The sequence below is a fragment of the Xenopus tropicalis genome, chromosome 4 (assembly GCF_000004195.4).
Source record: "Xenopus tropicalis strain Nigerian chromosome 4, UCB_Xtro_10.0, whole genome shotgun sequence".
Taxonomy (NCBI): domain Eukaryota; kingdom Metazoa; phylum Chordata; class Amphibia; order Anura; family Pipidae; genus Xenopus; species Xenopus tropicalis.
In genome coordinates this window covers 74,663,138-74,680,469 of record NC_030680.2, presented here as the reverse complement: position 1 = coordinate 74,680,469, position 17,332 = coordinate 74,663,138, and the positions used below count along the sequence as shown (strand labels likewise).

At 38.2% G+C, this 17,332-nt stretch overlaps 1 protein-coding gene across 1 annotated transcript in view; it reads right to left on the bottom strand.

Moving 5' to 3' along the window:
• Nucleotides 1–1,318: 1,318 nt before the first annotated feature.
• Nucleotides 1,319–17,332, bottom strand: part of fa2h (fatty acid 2-hydroxylase) — a 35,518-nt gene continuing 19,504 nt past the window's right edge. The window contains exons 2-7 of the mRNA NM_001030506.1: nt 11,196–11,288; nt 6,026–6,168; nt 5,709–5,815; nt 3,725–3,897; nt 2,972–3,224; nt 1,319–1,841 (exon numbers count right to left, since the gene is read on the bottom strand). Of these exons, the coding sequence (NP_001025677.1) occupies nt 1,765–1,841; nt 2,972–3,224; nt 3,725–3,897; nt 5,709–5,815; nt 6,026–6,168; nt 11,196–11,288 (846 nt within the window). The 3' untranslated portion in view covers nt 1,319–1,764. The remainder of the gene's footprint in view (nt 1,842–2,971; nt 3,225–3,724; nt 3,898–5,708; nt 5,816–6,025; nt 6,169–11,195; nt 11,289–17,332) is intronic.

Sequence of the window (17,332 nt, the reverse complement as noted above, 5' to 3'; positions counted from 1 at the left end):
TGTGAACAAATACAAAAAAATAAATTAAGTTGTGTTCTGAGAGGAGTCCCACAAGGCACCAACGCTTAATTTAAAAGGGCATTTTCAAATATAAAATGTGGATTAATCCCTATTGTGTTTGTATAGCTTGCATATTTATTGAATATTTATCTTTATAAAGTCCCAAACTTTGCGTTAAGCCTTTCCCTCGTCCATAATCTGTATTTCTTGCATCTGCCCTTTATGTCTCCCATCTCCACCAGAGAGATATCAAGCACAGTAAAAGCTCTGTCATTTGCTCAACGCACCCTTTCCCAGAATGCCCTTACCCCACCTTTAGATTGTAAGCTCGTGTGAGCAACTTTGTTTGAACCCTTGTTTGTTAAATGTTTGTAATATCTGTTTGTTATAAATCAATGTAAGTTCTGCTTAATTTGCTGGTGTTATATAAATAAATGATAATATGTTCTTCTGTAAGAGTTGAAGAGAACTGCCTTCTGGTTGTTGTCTAAGTACAACTCTCAGCTTCTGTCAGGAGCTGTCTCATCTCATTACATATAAGTTTAACTGAGGAGGAGTTTGGAAAAGGAGCTGCTGTATGCAGTCATGCTCAGGAGGGTTTCTATGTAATGCATGTCAGGATTATAGGCTGTACCACAAAGACATGGGAATTAGAAAATGAGATTTTTCTTGGCCTGCAAAATCTGGAACACATGAATGCCAAGGACAATTTCTATGCATATGGTAACTATATTTAATACACTGTTGCAACTGGGTGAAGCCAACTGCAGGCATAAATAAAACGGGAAATAAGGTACAGGTAGGGGATCTGTTATCCAGAATGCTCGGGACCTGGGGTTTTCCGGATAAGGGATCTTTCTGTAATTTGGATCCCAATACCTTAAGTCTGCTAAAAATAATTTAAATATTAAATAAACCCAATAGGATTGTTTTGCCTCCAATAAGGGTTAATTATATCTTAGTTGGGATCAAGTACAATGTACTGTTTTATTATTACAGAGAAAAAGGAAATCATTTTTTAAACTTTTTTTAAAAAATGATTTGCTTATAATGGAGTCTATAGGAGATGGCCTTTCTGTAATTTGGAACTTTCTGGATAATGGGATTCCGCCATACCTTGTTTCTTGCCATTAGCTGCATCCCTCTTGGTGCAAAACCTAGATCTATACATTACCCACAGACTGTGACATGAAACTTTGCAGTAAGCAATCCTAAGTATTTTGCTATATTGCATTAAATAACACTGTGCAAGACTGTATTATAGCCTGTTTAGAAACATGATAAACATTTAATTAACACAACATACACTTCTGCTTTCTTAAAAAAAGAAAATATTAGTTTATTTTTAGGCATTTCTACACATTATGGATTTTACAATGTGCTGTTCACATGACAGGGGAAGCCAGGGTTAAAGCTTAAGTCTGTCAGTGCGATTTTAAAGGAGAACAATGTGTATGCGTGCCTCCTTTGTCAAGGAGTCAGGGTCCATTTCAACTATGGAAACACTTGCATTGCATTAGCTTAAGAAGATGCCAAGCCTGGGTGTTCTTACATTTTTTGGCAATCCCCTTTAATTTGTTTTTCCTTAATAAATAATTATTTCCCGCTGACATGCATCCCAGAGCACATGGGATCAATGGAAAAAGTTGAACATCTTTTATGTAAAAAATGTGAAAACACATGTTCTCCTCCTCCTTTATGTACAGTAGGCTGCAAGCCAGCAGGTGTCTTTCTGACAATGTATAGCTATGAGGATGGTACGTTCTAGCTGTCTTTATCCTTATCCTCAGGAATAAGAGTGTTGAAGGGGCGGTCCCACAAGGTGCTGGTAATGCCAAAACCTGGAGAGAAAAATACAAAACAGCCATTTATTAGAGAAGAAAACCAAAGAAGAAAAATATGTAAAAAAAAAAGGAACAATGAAAGAGTCAAATACACAAACAAAAAATGTTACATCCAAATTCCATCCAAAGGGTCCCCCATCCCCCTGCTGTCATCGCACATGCACGCTCTCTTGCAGGGGGCAAGGTGCCGAGCCAGGCTGAACTGGCACTGACTGCATGTAACCGTTAACCAATGCTTTTATATATCTGTATCCTTATTATTATGGGTTTATTGCTTATGGAAAAACTCATGGAGCTATAGAAAAGGTGACTGTAACAGCTGTGCTTTTAGAAATCTGTAACCTTGCTATCATCAATGCTTATATTTCTTAACGCTCCACCAGAACCAGTAGGTCACACTATGGGTGTCTGCAGAAATTTTTTTTTTTTGGGGGGGGGGGCAAATAAAAAGTCATCAAGTAAAAACAACCTGCTTTTCTAGACTAAGCCTATCTAGGTGCCAATTTTGTAGGAAATTGATTTATTGGCTAAGCAACTTACATAACTGTTTGAGTACAAACCATTAAAATCTGCCCTGCACAGTGCTGAGAAAAATCTTCTGGCCAGAGCTGTAGTTCCCGCATCTTCTTTCCACTTACACAGCTTTTAAAACTACTAATTTTCTCTAAAAGTTTAAGTTCTGGTAGGGCTGCATGGGGATTGGACAGGCTGGAGGTTGAACTTCCCTTTCAGCCTATCCGATCCCCACATGGTTATACTAGAACTTAAACTTCATGAGAAAAACGAGTGTCTAAAAAGCTTAGTCTAAAGTGCATTAGACTAATAAAGAGATGGAAGGAGATATTTGTTTGCTACATGTTAGTGCAAGTAAATATGGGTCTATGAGTCTTGTTCATTTGACACAGCATGCAAAGCCCCTGCATGGCTGAGCCCCCATTGCATTTCATGGGTGAATTACAGATTTTTCAGGTAATATGTAATAACTGAAATCAAAGTAAACTGTAAAAGTAAAAGACACTACAAAACATTTTATATGAAATAAACTGTATAGATTAATAAGACAGACTGAGACAGGGAAAGGAATGGTCAAATGAATGAATATACAAAGTCCTCAGATCAGAACATACCAGATTTTTGATGCTCGAAGTGATGACGGACATGATATGACTTTAGCCAGGCCAGGTAAGAGCCCTTGTTAGGACTGCCATAGTGCAAATAATAATGTGTCATGTCATATGCCACATATCCAAAAAGTCCTCCTACAAAAACAGACAGCCCCACTGGAACTGGAAAAATCAGCTGCACCAAGATATACAGAGGAATAATCACAAAGGATGCTGGGACTGGAGGGAACACCAGACGGGAGCTGTCAAAGGGAGCCTGAAATGGAATAGTAAGTATTAAACACATTTTGGTCAAATTAGGTCCATCTGTAAATATTTATCATCTTTTAGCTATAATTAAAACTGCTATTTAAGCTGAAAAATTAATAATATTTGGGCTAAATGTTCCCTCTCCCACAATGAACAACCAGTGTATGTCTCACTGAATATATGTGCATGCTAAAATACCCAATATGTATAATCTCACACAGTAACGTAACTGAACAATAAACTTGTTTGCTTAGGTGAGCTTCATGTCTTCATGACATCTATACATCTAATCCTCATATCTGTCCATATGTGCCCCATACTAACCACTGACTAAAAACTGAGTCCTCCTGAGACACTGTTCTTAATGCAAATAAATGTATGTAAGCAAAGAATAGTTCCTCATAAATAGCCTTTTTATGAACCTAAACACTAGTTATATTGTGTGTCAAGGCACACGATTAATTGTGCTTCTTGTGGTGAAGCTATTTTCTGTGCCAGACACCTTACCTTATGATGCTGCCCATGCAACATGAAGTGCAGGGTGATGAGATAGTAGTTACTAGCAGGTGGGTTCATGTGGAAGACAAATCTGTGAATTCCATACTCCATTAGAGTCCACACCAATACTCCAATAAGGAAAAGTGGAAAGAAGAAAAACACTGGCACAGGAACAGAATAATCTGCAAAAATGACATAGTAAAATTGAGTTTTTGAATATTCTGGTTCTTTGGCCACAATGTGGTTCATTTTGCAAGATAAACTTTTCCTTTGTGCACACTGTTTGGTTTGAGCTTGGATTACACAATTGCTTGTTTTTGGAATATAACTTGGTGTTGCTGGTCTTTTTTGGATATATATATATAAAACCCATATGTGGAATAAGTAGTCCGTTTATTAGATCATTGCATCTACACATTTTGATTCAGACAGGATCGTCATGTAGGTATGTATATATATATATATATATATATATATATATATATATATATATATACACATGTATGGTATATGGTTTGTCCCTGAGGAAGAGTACAGTCAGTACTCGAAACGTTGGATTTTTTTCAATAAATTTTTTCACTTTTTTGTTAAGTCCTTGTGTGTGCGTCTCTCTGTCCTTATTTATATATATATATATATATATATATATATATATATATATATATATATATACACATATATATGTACAGTTTATACAAGATACCAGTCTAACATGAAAGCCTTATCTGTTTTTGCTTGGGAAAAAAATAGTACATGCCAACTAGCTACTGGGTAGTAGTGACAAGTGAACAAGAGAAAGAATATACTTTAAACCAGTGGCTCATGAGCAACATGTTGTTTACCAACCCCTTGGATATTGCTCTCAATGACCTTAAAGCAGGGGCTTATTTTTTAATTCCTGGCTTGGAGGCAAGTTTGGGTTTCATAAAAACCAAGTGAGCCTCCTGTAGGCTGCCAGTCGACATAGGGGCTGTCAAATACCCAATCACAGCCCTTATTTGGCAACCCCAGGAACTTTTTTTATGCTTATGTTGTTACCTAGCTTATTTTTACATTTGAATGTGGCTCACAGGTAAAAGAGGTTGGGGACCTTTGCTCTAAACAGTACTACTGTCAAATTGATGGCTGTACATGTAACCGGGTAACACTGTCTATTTACTTCCTGTAGCTCTGGGAGTGGGAAGCATTAGTCATGCCTATGTGTCCAGTGACATATAGATAAGAAATGCCTTGAGTGTTCCTGGGCTCCCTGTCTTTTACTATTCATCTATAATTGTGATTCACTTTTTTGCATTTTAAATATTATTACCTCTTACAACAATGTTTAAATAAAATTATTTATAATAATACAGCAAAGCAGGAGTTGTTGTCTCTCTATTTGATATCAAATTGACATTCCCTGCATCAGTATAATAATAATGGAGTCAACTCCAATATGCTGACTATATTTTTCACCAGGGAGTTTCACCTTAAATGTAAACAATAGTAAATGTAACTGCCACTTTATTCTGTATAAATTATTTGCATAAATTGGTTAATATATACACACCTATTATAATCAAGATGTGACTGCACCAATAGTGGTATAGCGGTATATAAATAGCATAAAACTGTTGGTAAAAAGGTGGCCATATTCATCAAATGATATCATTTGCAATATTTATACACTGGTGTAATTGACTCTCATTTTAAAGACCAAAGCTGTCCAACTGGTGGCCAGTAGAGGATTTTTATGGCCCCAGCTAGTCCAAAGGTTCAACAGTCTTTTTGTACCACACTATTATCTTATTATAATTTCACCGGGCAGGGGTAACTAGTATTACTGCCACAATGGGCCCACCAGCAAGCTTTCTGTCCACTCATACTCAATTTCCTGTCACTCACTTGTTCATAGCTGCACTCCAGCCTCCCAAACTGCACCCTGGCATGCGCTAGTTCCGGCTAATATCTGGCACCCATGCATGCAGAATATTGGTTTTGGCTGAGTAAGTACCTTTGGTGAATGAAGAAAAGAGTCTTGTGTTTCCTTGAGCCAATTCTGTGAGACAGTACCAGGATAAATAAAGAACCACTGGGACCCATACAGACAACACTATGTACCTGCGCATGGAAAAAAAAAAAAGCTATAAGCTATTACACAGACTCCTCCTCCCCAACACAATTACACCAGTTGTAGCTTTTATTCAATTATTACTTAAACACTCTTTGTATATACTGAGCTACATTTTAGATTGCTATAAAAGGAGCATAGTCATTTATTTTTTAATTTAAAAAACGTCCTTAAGTAATTACAGTAGATGACAATATTACCAAGCTGTTTTAGAACACGACTCCACAAAGTCCGAGTGGAATAGTCGGATAGGGCGGTTCACCGGCTGATGTACCCACTCATCGTACTTCTCCCGTAGGTGGCCCACTTGCCAGAGTAAAGGCTTCTCCCAGTCTACTAAATCCTAAAAAGAGCAATAATATGTCAGTCTCAGTATAAAACAGTGGTTTTCTGACTTCTAGTGTTTAAGCGTCCCTTCAATATTTGGTCAGAACCCTCCATTGCTTAGAACAAGGTTACAAATATATATTCCTGGAACTATGGCAATTTGTCCATATATGTGTTTGAGATGTTGCCCAGAGGTTGCTGTATTCCTGCATACTCTATGGAGCTGCCCGAGTATGAAACAGTATTAGCAGGAAATCACTGGGTGGCTCACAATTCCTATATCAGGCTGGGGCACGGGAAATGCCAGAAGCTGTTTATTAGTAGTGGACCTGAATGACTCTTTGAACAAACATACAAAACTGTTTATCCTGAAGGCTATGTTTCAAGCCAGGAGACTACTTACCAATGTTAACCTTTATGCAAATCTGGCGCCATTGAACAGACTGTCTTGGCACCCCTGTCCCCTTTCCCCCAGGAGACCCACCATCACCGGCAGTGGTCCCTTAGCAAAAAAACGGACACATACCCGGCAAATGCTGCTTCTGGAAGGGCTCATGTTTATTCTCTTGTCCCTAGTATAAACATGAGTACCCATGCATTATAACCATGCATGTACTAATACTTATCAAATGCCATCGCACAAGTGTACATGTTCTTTTTTTCTTTTCTTGTTGTTAAATAACATAGTAAGTTAGGTTAAAAAAAGATGTACGCCCATCATGTTCAACCATTATGACTATATATAACCTGCCTAACTGCTAGTTGATCAAGGGGAAGGCAAAAACCCCATCTGAAGCCTCTCTAATTTGCCGCAGAGGGGAAAAAATTCCTTCCTGACTCCAAGATGGACCAGTCCCTGGATCAACTTTTAAAATCTTTAAAAAAAACAAAACATAACCATAATTAACCTTAAAAGAGAACTAAACCCTAAAAATGAATATGGCTAGAAATTCAATGTTTTATATACTGAACTTATTAAACCAGCTTAAAGGTTCAGCATCTCTATAGTAGAAATGATCCAGGCCTTAAAAGTTGTCACAGTGGGTCACCGTACTGGAATCGGTTAGAAGTTTCTGTGGACACTCACACGCTCAGTGTGCTTTGAGCAACTGTTGAGAAGCTAAGCTAAGGGGTCATCACAAATTATTAAGCAGAAAATGAGGTTCCTCTGTCATGGAGAGTGATTCTACAGGGCTGATTATTAAATTAGATGCTAACTGCACTAGTTTTAGAACTGCCATACATAATAATACATCTGTATTACTTACTAATCAGCCTTATATTGTGACATTTATATTCTATATATACAGTATATTGTGAGTCAGTCCCTAAGCTCAGTAACTGACTGACATGTGCAGGGAATCGGCAGAAAAGAAGATGGGGGGGGCTATTGTATTATAGTTAAGCTTTAGTTCTCCTTTAAAGCTAGGCTTTCAGGAAAGTGAAAGAAGTGCCTTTGTACAGCCCTACTCTCTGCTAGTTTTCTGGATTTTGATATATATTATAGTTTTAGCATTTCTACTTTCATCACAGGCTAAGATTTAATTCTAATTTGTCATAACACCAAATCACTTCATGCCGAAGGTGCGATGGCAGATTTAACCCCAACCTACAAACAACTTACTAACAACCTTCCCTTCAACACACACACTACTTTAATCTACATAAAAGTTTAAACATGAGGTACTTTATTTTCAAATCAATCCAATTGTATTTATTCTTTACAGATCCTAATGCACTCTATACAGTAATGCCCAATGCCAGAACTGATGGAGCCAGATAAGAGCTCTGCACTGAGAGAGATGAATATAAACTTCATTTAGAGGCAAGGTGAAGAGTAAAGGGTTGAAAGCAAACATTTAATAAGGGTTGTACTGCAAGGGACTGTGTAGCAGAATGAGAAGAATTGGGTAATAAAATAACTGTTTGGTGCTATGCTCCTGTATATTAATTATAAGCTCCAGGGTCAGTCAAAGGTTCATGTAGATGAAATTTGATTTAAAATTAGATGAAATTCGATTTGAAAGCAAAGCACAAAGTGTTTTACCCATAGTGTTTTTTATGACTACTTTTCTGAGCAGTGTCAATGAATAATCAATTCCCTCACATTCTTTGTGTCCCTAGGCCACATCCCGTGAGCTTGTTCTAAGGCTAATTTCAAACCAATCTTTTTGACCACCACAGTCATCAGGCAGAAGAAAGCTGTGATCGCACTCCTCTCTGCACCTGTTGCCAAATTCCCTTATAAATCCATTTGAAATACTGTGCCTAATGCACAAATAGCAAAGCAGTAACAGACAGATATTCTTAATATTTTTAAGCAGAGGCCTTCTAGTCACCACAGCATTCCCCATAGAATTGTGTATCTTAACATTTTGAGGAGATCCAAATTAATATACAGAATTCAGTTCAGGACCCCAAAAAAAAATGTTTACATACACAATTTTAATGACTACTCTCTGCTGTAAGAGGAAGACTCATGATTATGGTGATCCATCCCTAAACAATATGGGGATACAATGTTTGGGCCCTGACCCATTGGTTTAAAATCCCTGCAACAGATTATTGTTGATTAATGTGAGATGCAGTGACAGGGCAGAGAGGGGCATTGTGAGTGCTGCTGTTTTTGGCCTGATGACAGCTGTGGTCAAATGACCAGTCTGACAATGGCAACTTAGGCAAGACTAAGTGAGCCAGATATGGTACACCTGCATAGAATATGGGAGGAAAAGGCAAAACAATTGTACAAACACCTCCATCAGACAAACCAAAAGAAATAAATACAAATAAGGAAAGTGCAGCACTTTAATGTGCTCTAAAGGTCAGTAACCCAGTGTGAAAAAAATCAGCAATGGTTATGATCTGATAAGCTTAAAGGGGTAGTTTCCCTTCAAGTCAACTTTTAGTATGTATTATCCTTAACAACTTTTCAGTTGGTCTTTGGTTTTTATTTATTTATTTTTACAGTTTTTGAATTATTTACCTACATCTTCTCAGTTTTCAAATGAATCACTGACCCCAGCAGCCAAAAAACTATTGATCTTTGAGGCTAAGTTGTTATTGTACCTTTTATTACTTGTATTACTTTATTAATAATAATTCAGAAATGACCAAAAACAAAAAATAAAGCACAAATGCAAACTGTCATAGAATATTACTTTCTATATCATAGTATAAGTAAATTGTTAAGATGAACAACTCTTTAAGCACTAAAGTGAAAACAGAGGAGTCTCTCAGTAACTGTATATAGACCATGGAACAGCACGACATGTTATGTTCCCCAACATGGCCGCCCATACTGGGAGCTCTCTCCCAGTAAGGGGACTAGAGTGCTCAAAAGGGAACTTTTCTTAGAAATATACTATTATTCTTTTTGAGGGAAACAATTTTTAGGTCATAGACTTTATATTTAACCTCTCACTAGCAGTTGGAATGACCCAGGGCCATGTGCTGTGTATGTGGCCCAGCTGTGGTGAAAAAGTTACGTATAATTTATGCCAAAATTTACGCAATTCACGCAACTTCTGCAGAAACTGCCATTAAATATAAATTCCTGCATAAATGTTTGTTAAAATAGTTTTCTTTATTTCAATCCATTAAAAGATTATTATACTCTGTATGCAAAGCCAAACATGTTTCATGCTTACCCAGCACTTAATCATAGGCTTCTGCAAAAACTGGCTAGAAACCTACGTAACTTGCCTAGAAATGTAAGTAACTTGCTTACCAAGTTCAAGACAATGCAGAGGTCAATTCCACTGCACCCCCAATGAATTGATTAGCACATTAATTATTCAGTTTCACTATTTCTATGAATTGCTTATTATAGACTAACATCAGCAGTTTATATTGGGAACTGTTTACTGAAGTATACAAGCTGTCTCCCACAGCAGGCACCATTGAGTCACTGTGCTTATGCAATTTACATAACTTATGCAAAAATATATGTTACTTTCAAAGAAACTTACATATGAACTCCACTGACCCCCAATGAAAAGACTGACTTAGTATTTTTTTTTAACTACTACTGACTACTAACAAACAATGACAGCACAGAGCAGGGGCAGGTAGGTGAGTAAGGGTTAAACTCATGGCAAAGTCTACGAACACTCCAATGAACTGACTGACTAATTAGCGCATTAATCAATGTAACTCTTTATATGAACTGCTTGTTATAGAGTAACATCAGCTGCTTATATTGCACAAACCAGGGGTGTGGCTGAAAATTTGGTACTGCATGCTTATGTTCATAGGAGGCCCCATACAAATAACTTGTACAGGGACACAAAGTTTCTGATGGTGGGGGTGCATACACCTGCACTGTACTGCGACAAAATCATGGCAATATGCCTGAGGCTGAATAAACCGCAATAAAAACAGAATTATTTTGCAGCATTCAGTTAGATCTGATTAATATTACTATAGAACTTGGCATAACATAGAGTCAAAGGTCTAAAAAGTTTGATAATCCCCCTAATAGCTATTTGCATTATAGACCTTTAATATTATTAATTAATTATTATTATATTATATTATTGCTTTACACGGCAGCTTGCAGCTATCCACAGGAGAGAGGTAGGCATATGGATTTAAGGGTATGACTTAACATGACTTGATGAACTTTTTACATATGAGTGATGGGTAATATTCAGTGATATTGCTGCAGTGAGCACAAAGACTTGTATCTATGGGTACAGGTCAACGTGAGTAGTGCAGAAAACATTGCAGATTTGCACCTTGCACTCTGCCCTGTGGGTGAAGACTGACAACCCCTGAAGTGTCACTGCAATGCCTTCACTTTGACCTTTAAAGAAAAAAAGTTGCTCTCCAGTCAAACTCTTACTACCTGTCGCCCACCATAGTATTATTTTGAGAGTATATTTCATGAAAGAACATGTCTGTAGCACATTAGTGCAGTAGAAAACCACATGGCATTGTCGTATCATCTATGCCATTATTTTAGGAGTATGCTGTACATCAATTCACCATTAAATTTGTTTGCAGCAAATTATTGCTATAGGGAACCACATGGCATTGACATACCGTCTCTGGGCTGAAAGTTTTAAACTGAATTCCAGTAGAATCTTCTTTATGGTCTGTGGCTGAGCTGTATTGTTGCGGTTTCTCTTTCAAGTTCTGTAAATAAAAAAAAAATCAACAAAATGATTGGTGCACAATTCATTTACATTTTTTAGGATTTGTAAAAATTAAGTATACATATTTATATATCTTGTAAGTGTTATAATACATATATTAGATTGTGTCATGATTTTTATGGTGTATTTTTTTTCTAAATGACACTGTTTACATAACTATTATTTCTCCCACTCAATATACTTTCAATAGGACCCAAGTTGCATAATAGATACACAGAGTTTCTCCTGCTTGGGTGCTATTCTCATGTCTACCTCTAGGTTGGCACATTTTAGAATGCAAATGATTCTTGATTTCTATTATATATCTTTAATGCTGAAATCTTCTACAACCATGGCTGTTTTTTAGCCCCTATGTGGACTGGCAGCCCACAGGAGGTTCTGTTTAGCAGTACACCTGGTCTTCATCTAACCAAGACTTGCCTCCAAGCTAGGAAGTCAATAATAAGCACCTGCTTTGAGGTCACTGGGAGCAACATCAAAGGGGTTGGGGAGCAACATGTTGCTTGTGAGCCACTGGTTGGGGATCACTGCTTTAGGGCTGTGACATACGGGGAGATTACCGTATATACTCAAGTATAAGCCGATCTGAATATAAGCCCAGGTACCTAATTTTACCTAAGAAAACTGGAAAAACTTATCGACTCGAGTATAAGCCAAGGGTGGGAAATGCAGCAGCTACTGCTAAGTTTCAATAATCAAAATAAATACCAATAAAATTACATTAAATGAGGCATCAGTGGGGCATATGTTTCTAAATATTTTTTACAAAGAAAAACACTTAACTAGCTCTGTAAGTGGAGAAGAAGGTCAACAAAAACAATATGGTATCAACAATGATGCCTTAAGAGTACTACCCCCTCTTAGCTCAATCAGCAACCAAGCTAAAACAGAAAGAGTTAAAATCCTTCAAAACTATGGTTTATATAGAATATAAAGTGCAATGTATAGTGCAGAATGGAACAGGTGAGGATGCTAGATGAAGATGAATTTGAGAGCGTGCCAGGGCACTGGAGGGTCTGGTTGCAGGTGGCCTAATTTGCACACAAAGGACAGGGGGTGCTAGTCTGGAGGGACCCATGGAACCCGACTCGAGTATAAGCCGAGGGTGACTTTTTCAGCACATTTTGGGTGCTGAAAAACTAGGCTTATACTCGAGTATATACAGTAGTTGCCGCGCGACAAATCTCCCTTGTCGCGGGTGACTAATCTCCCTGATATGCTATCCCACCGGCTAGAATGTAAATTGCCGGTGGGATGGCATACGTGGTGCCAAAATCACCGAAGTTTCATCTCAAGGCAAGTTCGGCGATTTCGGCAAATCACCATGCCGTGTATGCCATCCCACCAGTGATTTACATTCTAGCCGCTGGGATGGCATATCGGGGAGATTAGTCACCCGCGATAAGGGAGATTTGTCGCGCGGCAACTAATCTCCCCATCTATCACAGCCCTAAAAGCAGTGATCCCCAACCAGTGGCTCAGAAGCAACATTTTATGTTGCTCCCAGTGACCTCAAAGCAGGTGCTTATTATTGACTTCCTGGCTTGGAGGCAAGTCTTGGTTAGATGAATAATCTCCCCGATATGCCATCCCACTGGCTTGAATGTAAATCGCCGGTGGGATGGCATATGCGGAAGTTGCTTTGAGAGGAAACTTCCGCGATTTCAGGAAATCGCAGTGCCGCATATGCCATTCCAGCTGCGATATACATTCAAGCCAGTGGGATGGCATATCAGGGAGCTTTGTTGCGGGCGACGAATCTCCCAGTCTGCCACGGTCCTCAGGCAGCTGCTATCTTGCTACTTTCCCATTGTTCTGTTGATCGGCTGCTGGGAGGGGGGTAATATCACTCCAATTTGCAGCGTAGAGTGCCTAAAGTTTATCAGAGCACATGGGGTCACATGGCCATGGCACCCTGGGAAATGAAGAATATGGCTAGCCCCATGTGAAATGTCAAAATTAAATATAAAAAAAATCTGCTTGCGCTTTAAAAAAATTGAGTTCAGTGCAGGATTCTCCTGAAGAAGCTCTATTAACTGATACGTTTTAAAATGTATTGCTCATGACAGTATTCCTTTAAAGGGACTTAACATGGACATATAAGCATGCTGTGTGCAAAATGCAAAAAAAAGCTGCAATTGGACAATTTTGCACTTTGCACAATGTGATCTCATCTTCTAGCATTGCCGTAGGTTACCATGCTCTATTTTGAAGTGCAGAGACCTGCTCCTAGACCCTCAAATACATTACTGACTGTGTTAGCCAGCACTGCATTGGTGAGGTATGGCAGGGGTGAGGCATGTAGCTGTCCCTCCTACCCACCCCTAACTTGCACATCATTCAGAAGTAAAAGTTGAAGAAGTGCCAAAGAGTGCAGGCCATAGCAGTGCCCTCTAATGCGTCTCTCTGAACCAAGTGCCACAGAGTGCAGCTTTGATTGTTGTTTAGCACTAAGGGGCACGCTTATCGATCAGTAAATGACCCCTATATTGTGTAGTATATTTCCACAAAGTTTTGAAGAATTAAAAACGGCTGAAGGATAAATCATTTTATGGTGATAGGCTGGGGTATTGGAGAACCAATACCGGCACACAACCCCAAGCTTTTTCTGCATTTGCAACCCTGCATCAACAAAAGCTGCAGAATGTCACAGAATGTGCAAATAGTTGAATACAAATACATCCCCAGGGGCGCACCTGCAATGAGGCAGGTTCAGGTTACTGGGAGTGGATTTTGGCCAAAATTCTTTACTTTTTTAAAAACAAAATTAAACTTTTCTAGTACAGAGAAACAAACAATGTGCCCCCCACTTACCCCTGTACGAGTGAAACAGGTGAATGTGGGGTTCAGGTGGGGTGGCATCAGAAAGATGCTAGTGCCAAATTACCTTCTGTCCCATATGAAAAACCCACATATTTTCTTGCTTGGAAACTGCTAACAGACCCACAGCAGCTTTACCATAACCTGGCTCCTGCCTTAAAAACATAGAAAAGATTTCATCAAAAACTGGGAGGGCAAACTGGTAAGAGGGAAGCCTATTTTGGTAGCAAAATGCTTTACCAAACTCCACCTCCAGATCTACTGACCTGCGCTTGCTAAACTTACTGTACCTGCATTTCCCAAGCCACTGTAAAACAATACCTAGCCTTTTGCATACATATTTATATAGTGAACTGCAGTTTAAATGAGATCAATTTACTTTCTGTGTATCTGCATATTTTATAGTTTATTTGCTTTCTGTTGTTGATTTCACAGTATCCTTGCCAATAAAACTATGTTTTTATGATCTTGGTGTGTCTCTGTTTACCTTTCCATTCTATTCTGTGGGTGTAGCAGCCTTATTTATGTTTATCAGAGGAACAAATTTGCCCCAGATGTGGTGGATTTTCAGAGGAACAAATTTGCCCCTGATGTGGTGGCTTTGTCCATAAAAGAAACCCATGCTGCTAAGTCTACAGATAAATAAACAGGCAAAAACAGTAATTCCACACACTGTATCTAGAAATTACTTTTGTCATTTATAAATAAGAGCAAAAGAAACATTTCAGATCTATTTATCAACCCTTCATACATTCAGAAGTTCACTTTGTATTATTTTGATTACTGACTACTGCTTCACTTCTAAGCATTTGCTACTAACTCTCACTGTGAAAACAATGACATTTTCTACATTCTGCAATCTATAGTGTTTATTCACTGACTCCGGGCAGCTACATCAGCATCTTTTGAATTTGTGAAATTCCATCACCCACTATCTCCCACTCTACAGAAAAAAAGAACTTCACAAATGACCAGGCTAATGTTTCAGGCAAAAATTTTTGATTCAGCCATGGAATTATAAATCATCTTCATATAACATTTCACAGGGTGTGGGTATGCATAAATAATTTCAGCACAATATTTGCTCCTTAAAGCTGTAAACTTTTGCTTTAGCTTGATCAGCAATCTATGGCTGTTTAGTGTTTTATGTATAGAAACTAGCCATTGAAAATAATGCTTACTGAAATAAATATACATTTATGAAAATGTATATTTTGAAAAAAGAAAAAGCTGCTAGAAGTGGTAACCTAGAGAAAGAATAATGAGTGTAGCTGAGATCTTTCCTGCAGGTAATATAAAGTCCTGAAAGGGGCTATATGCTTTTTAAACTTCCCTATGAATTTGTCTCATGGAAATAATACACGCTAATTGGGTTGGCTTCTTCTATTTACTTTATCTCTCCCCAAACTTCTATACAGCAAATGTGTCCGACTCCAGACCCCAGCCCATATTGGCTCACTGACGTGGTCCTCTCCCGACGGGTCTTCAGAAACCCTCATAATGATCCAATAGTTGGCCTGTGTTGGTGGCCAAATTGGGTAGAAACTCATTTGTTTGGGGTGCTCATCAAATAAAAGGATCTTACCATGAATGTCAGTTAAATATTTTACTGGCTAAGAGACCTGCAGAAATTAAGTAAAGTGAAGGGCAGGGCCCAAAGTGCAAAAAGCATGGCAGATGTTGTTTTTATGTTTTTTCTGCAACTAAGATGTAATTTTTTTTCATTAGAAAAATGTTATTTTGGGGTTTATATCTAAGTTGTAATAATAACATTTTGCTACAGAAAATAACATTTTGCTAAAGAATGTGGTGTCCTAGCAGCACAGTCCGACCCTGCTTGAAACGGAGTTATTCTAAGAGACAGAACCAGCAGTGCAGAAAGGGACAGCCAAATACTGCATTCATTTGGGGGGTTTTGGGGTCTTGTTTTATGTGTTATGAGAGTTTTACTAAAAATGTGAAAAAAGTTGCAAGTCTCCCCCAAGAGACCTGTTTATCTTATTGTTACAATTACAAGTCCACTTATTTAATTAAGTTTGAGAAACACTGTATCTAAGTGCAGGTGTAGATTGTTAACTTTTCTGGGCTCTCTGCCAAAAGCTACTTTTTTAATTAAGTTTGAGAAACATATCTTTTTTTAGCATTCAGTGCAGGTTCGGAGCAGGAGATCAAAGGGAATTGAGGGACTTTTGAGAAAAAATCCGGGGCTGTGGGCTGAGCTGTCAAAATCGGGACTGTCCTGTGAAAATCTGGACAGTTGAGAAGTATGTAATTACAATTAAATTTACAAATAATTTTAAAACCACAGAAATGTTTGCATGTTGAATATTGCTTAGAATTATGTTTTTTTTTAAAGACAAAGCAGTGTTTTTGCATTTATGTCTCCTTTAAAATGATGAAGGAACAAATACAAGAAAAACTGGAAAACATTCTTGTGCATTAAGTTTTTACATTTGCTACTCATGCTTTAGGCAGATAGTGAAAGGAAAGAGAGCAAACTAAAAAAGTGGCTAAAGAATTCCTTCTGTTCTTTAACAAAGGTTGCAGTCATGTAGAAATGACCTTCTGCAAGTCTACGTACACAGCACTGAATCAAGCCTGCAAAAAGGAGAGCCATTCTGATGTCCTTGCTGCCCGAGTACCAGGCACCGATGAGCACTTCTTATTTGCTCAGAAATCAATTTTTAACTATCTTCTAGCTAGCAAAGGCCCAGTGGTAAGGCCTGAATGGCAGACTCACGTTTAAAGGGCAATCTCAAAGTCATTTCAGTATTTACAGAGTAAAATGAAATTAGGCCTGAATGCTTGGCTTACATGTTGGTCTCTGTTCTCTTCTCTATAAAAAAACACATTAACCATGTTTTGATTTATGTCAGTCAAGTTAAAATATTAGCCATTTATGAGTTATTCCTTATACTATGCCTGCTTTTATATAACGTTAACAGTAGTGATGGGCGAAATGTTTCGCCAGGCATGGATTCGCAGCGAATTTCCACGTTTCGCCATTGGCGGATTGTTTCACGAAACGGATGAAAAAAATCGCCGCACGTCCAAAAATTGTCGCCGGCGTCAAAAAAGAATTGTCGCGGGCGTCAAAAGAATAGCCGCGCGTCAAAAGAATAGCCGCGCAACAAAATAATAGCCGCGGGCGACAAAATAATAGCCGCGGGCGACGAAACAATAGCCGCGTGCGACGAAACAATA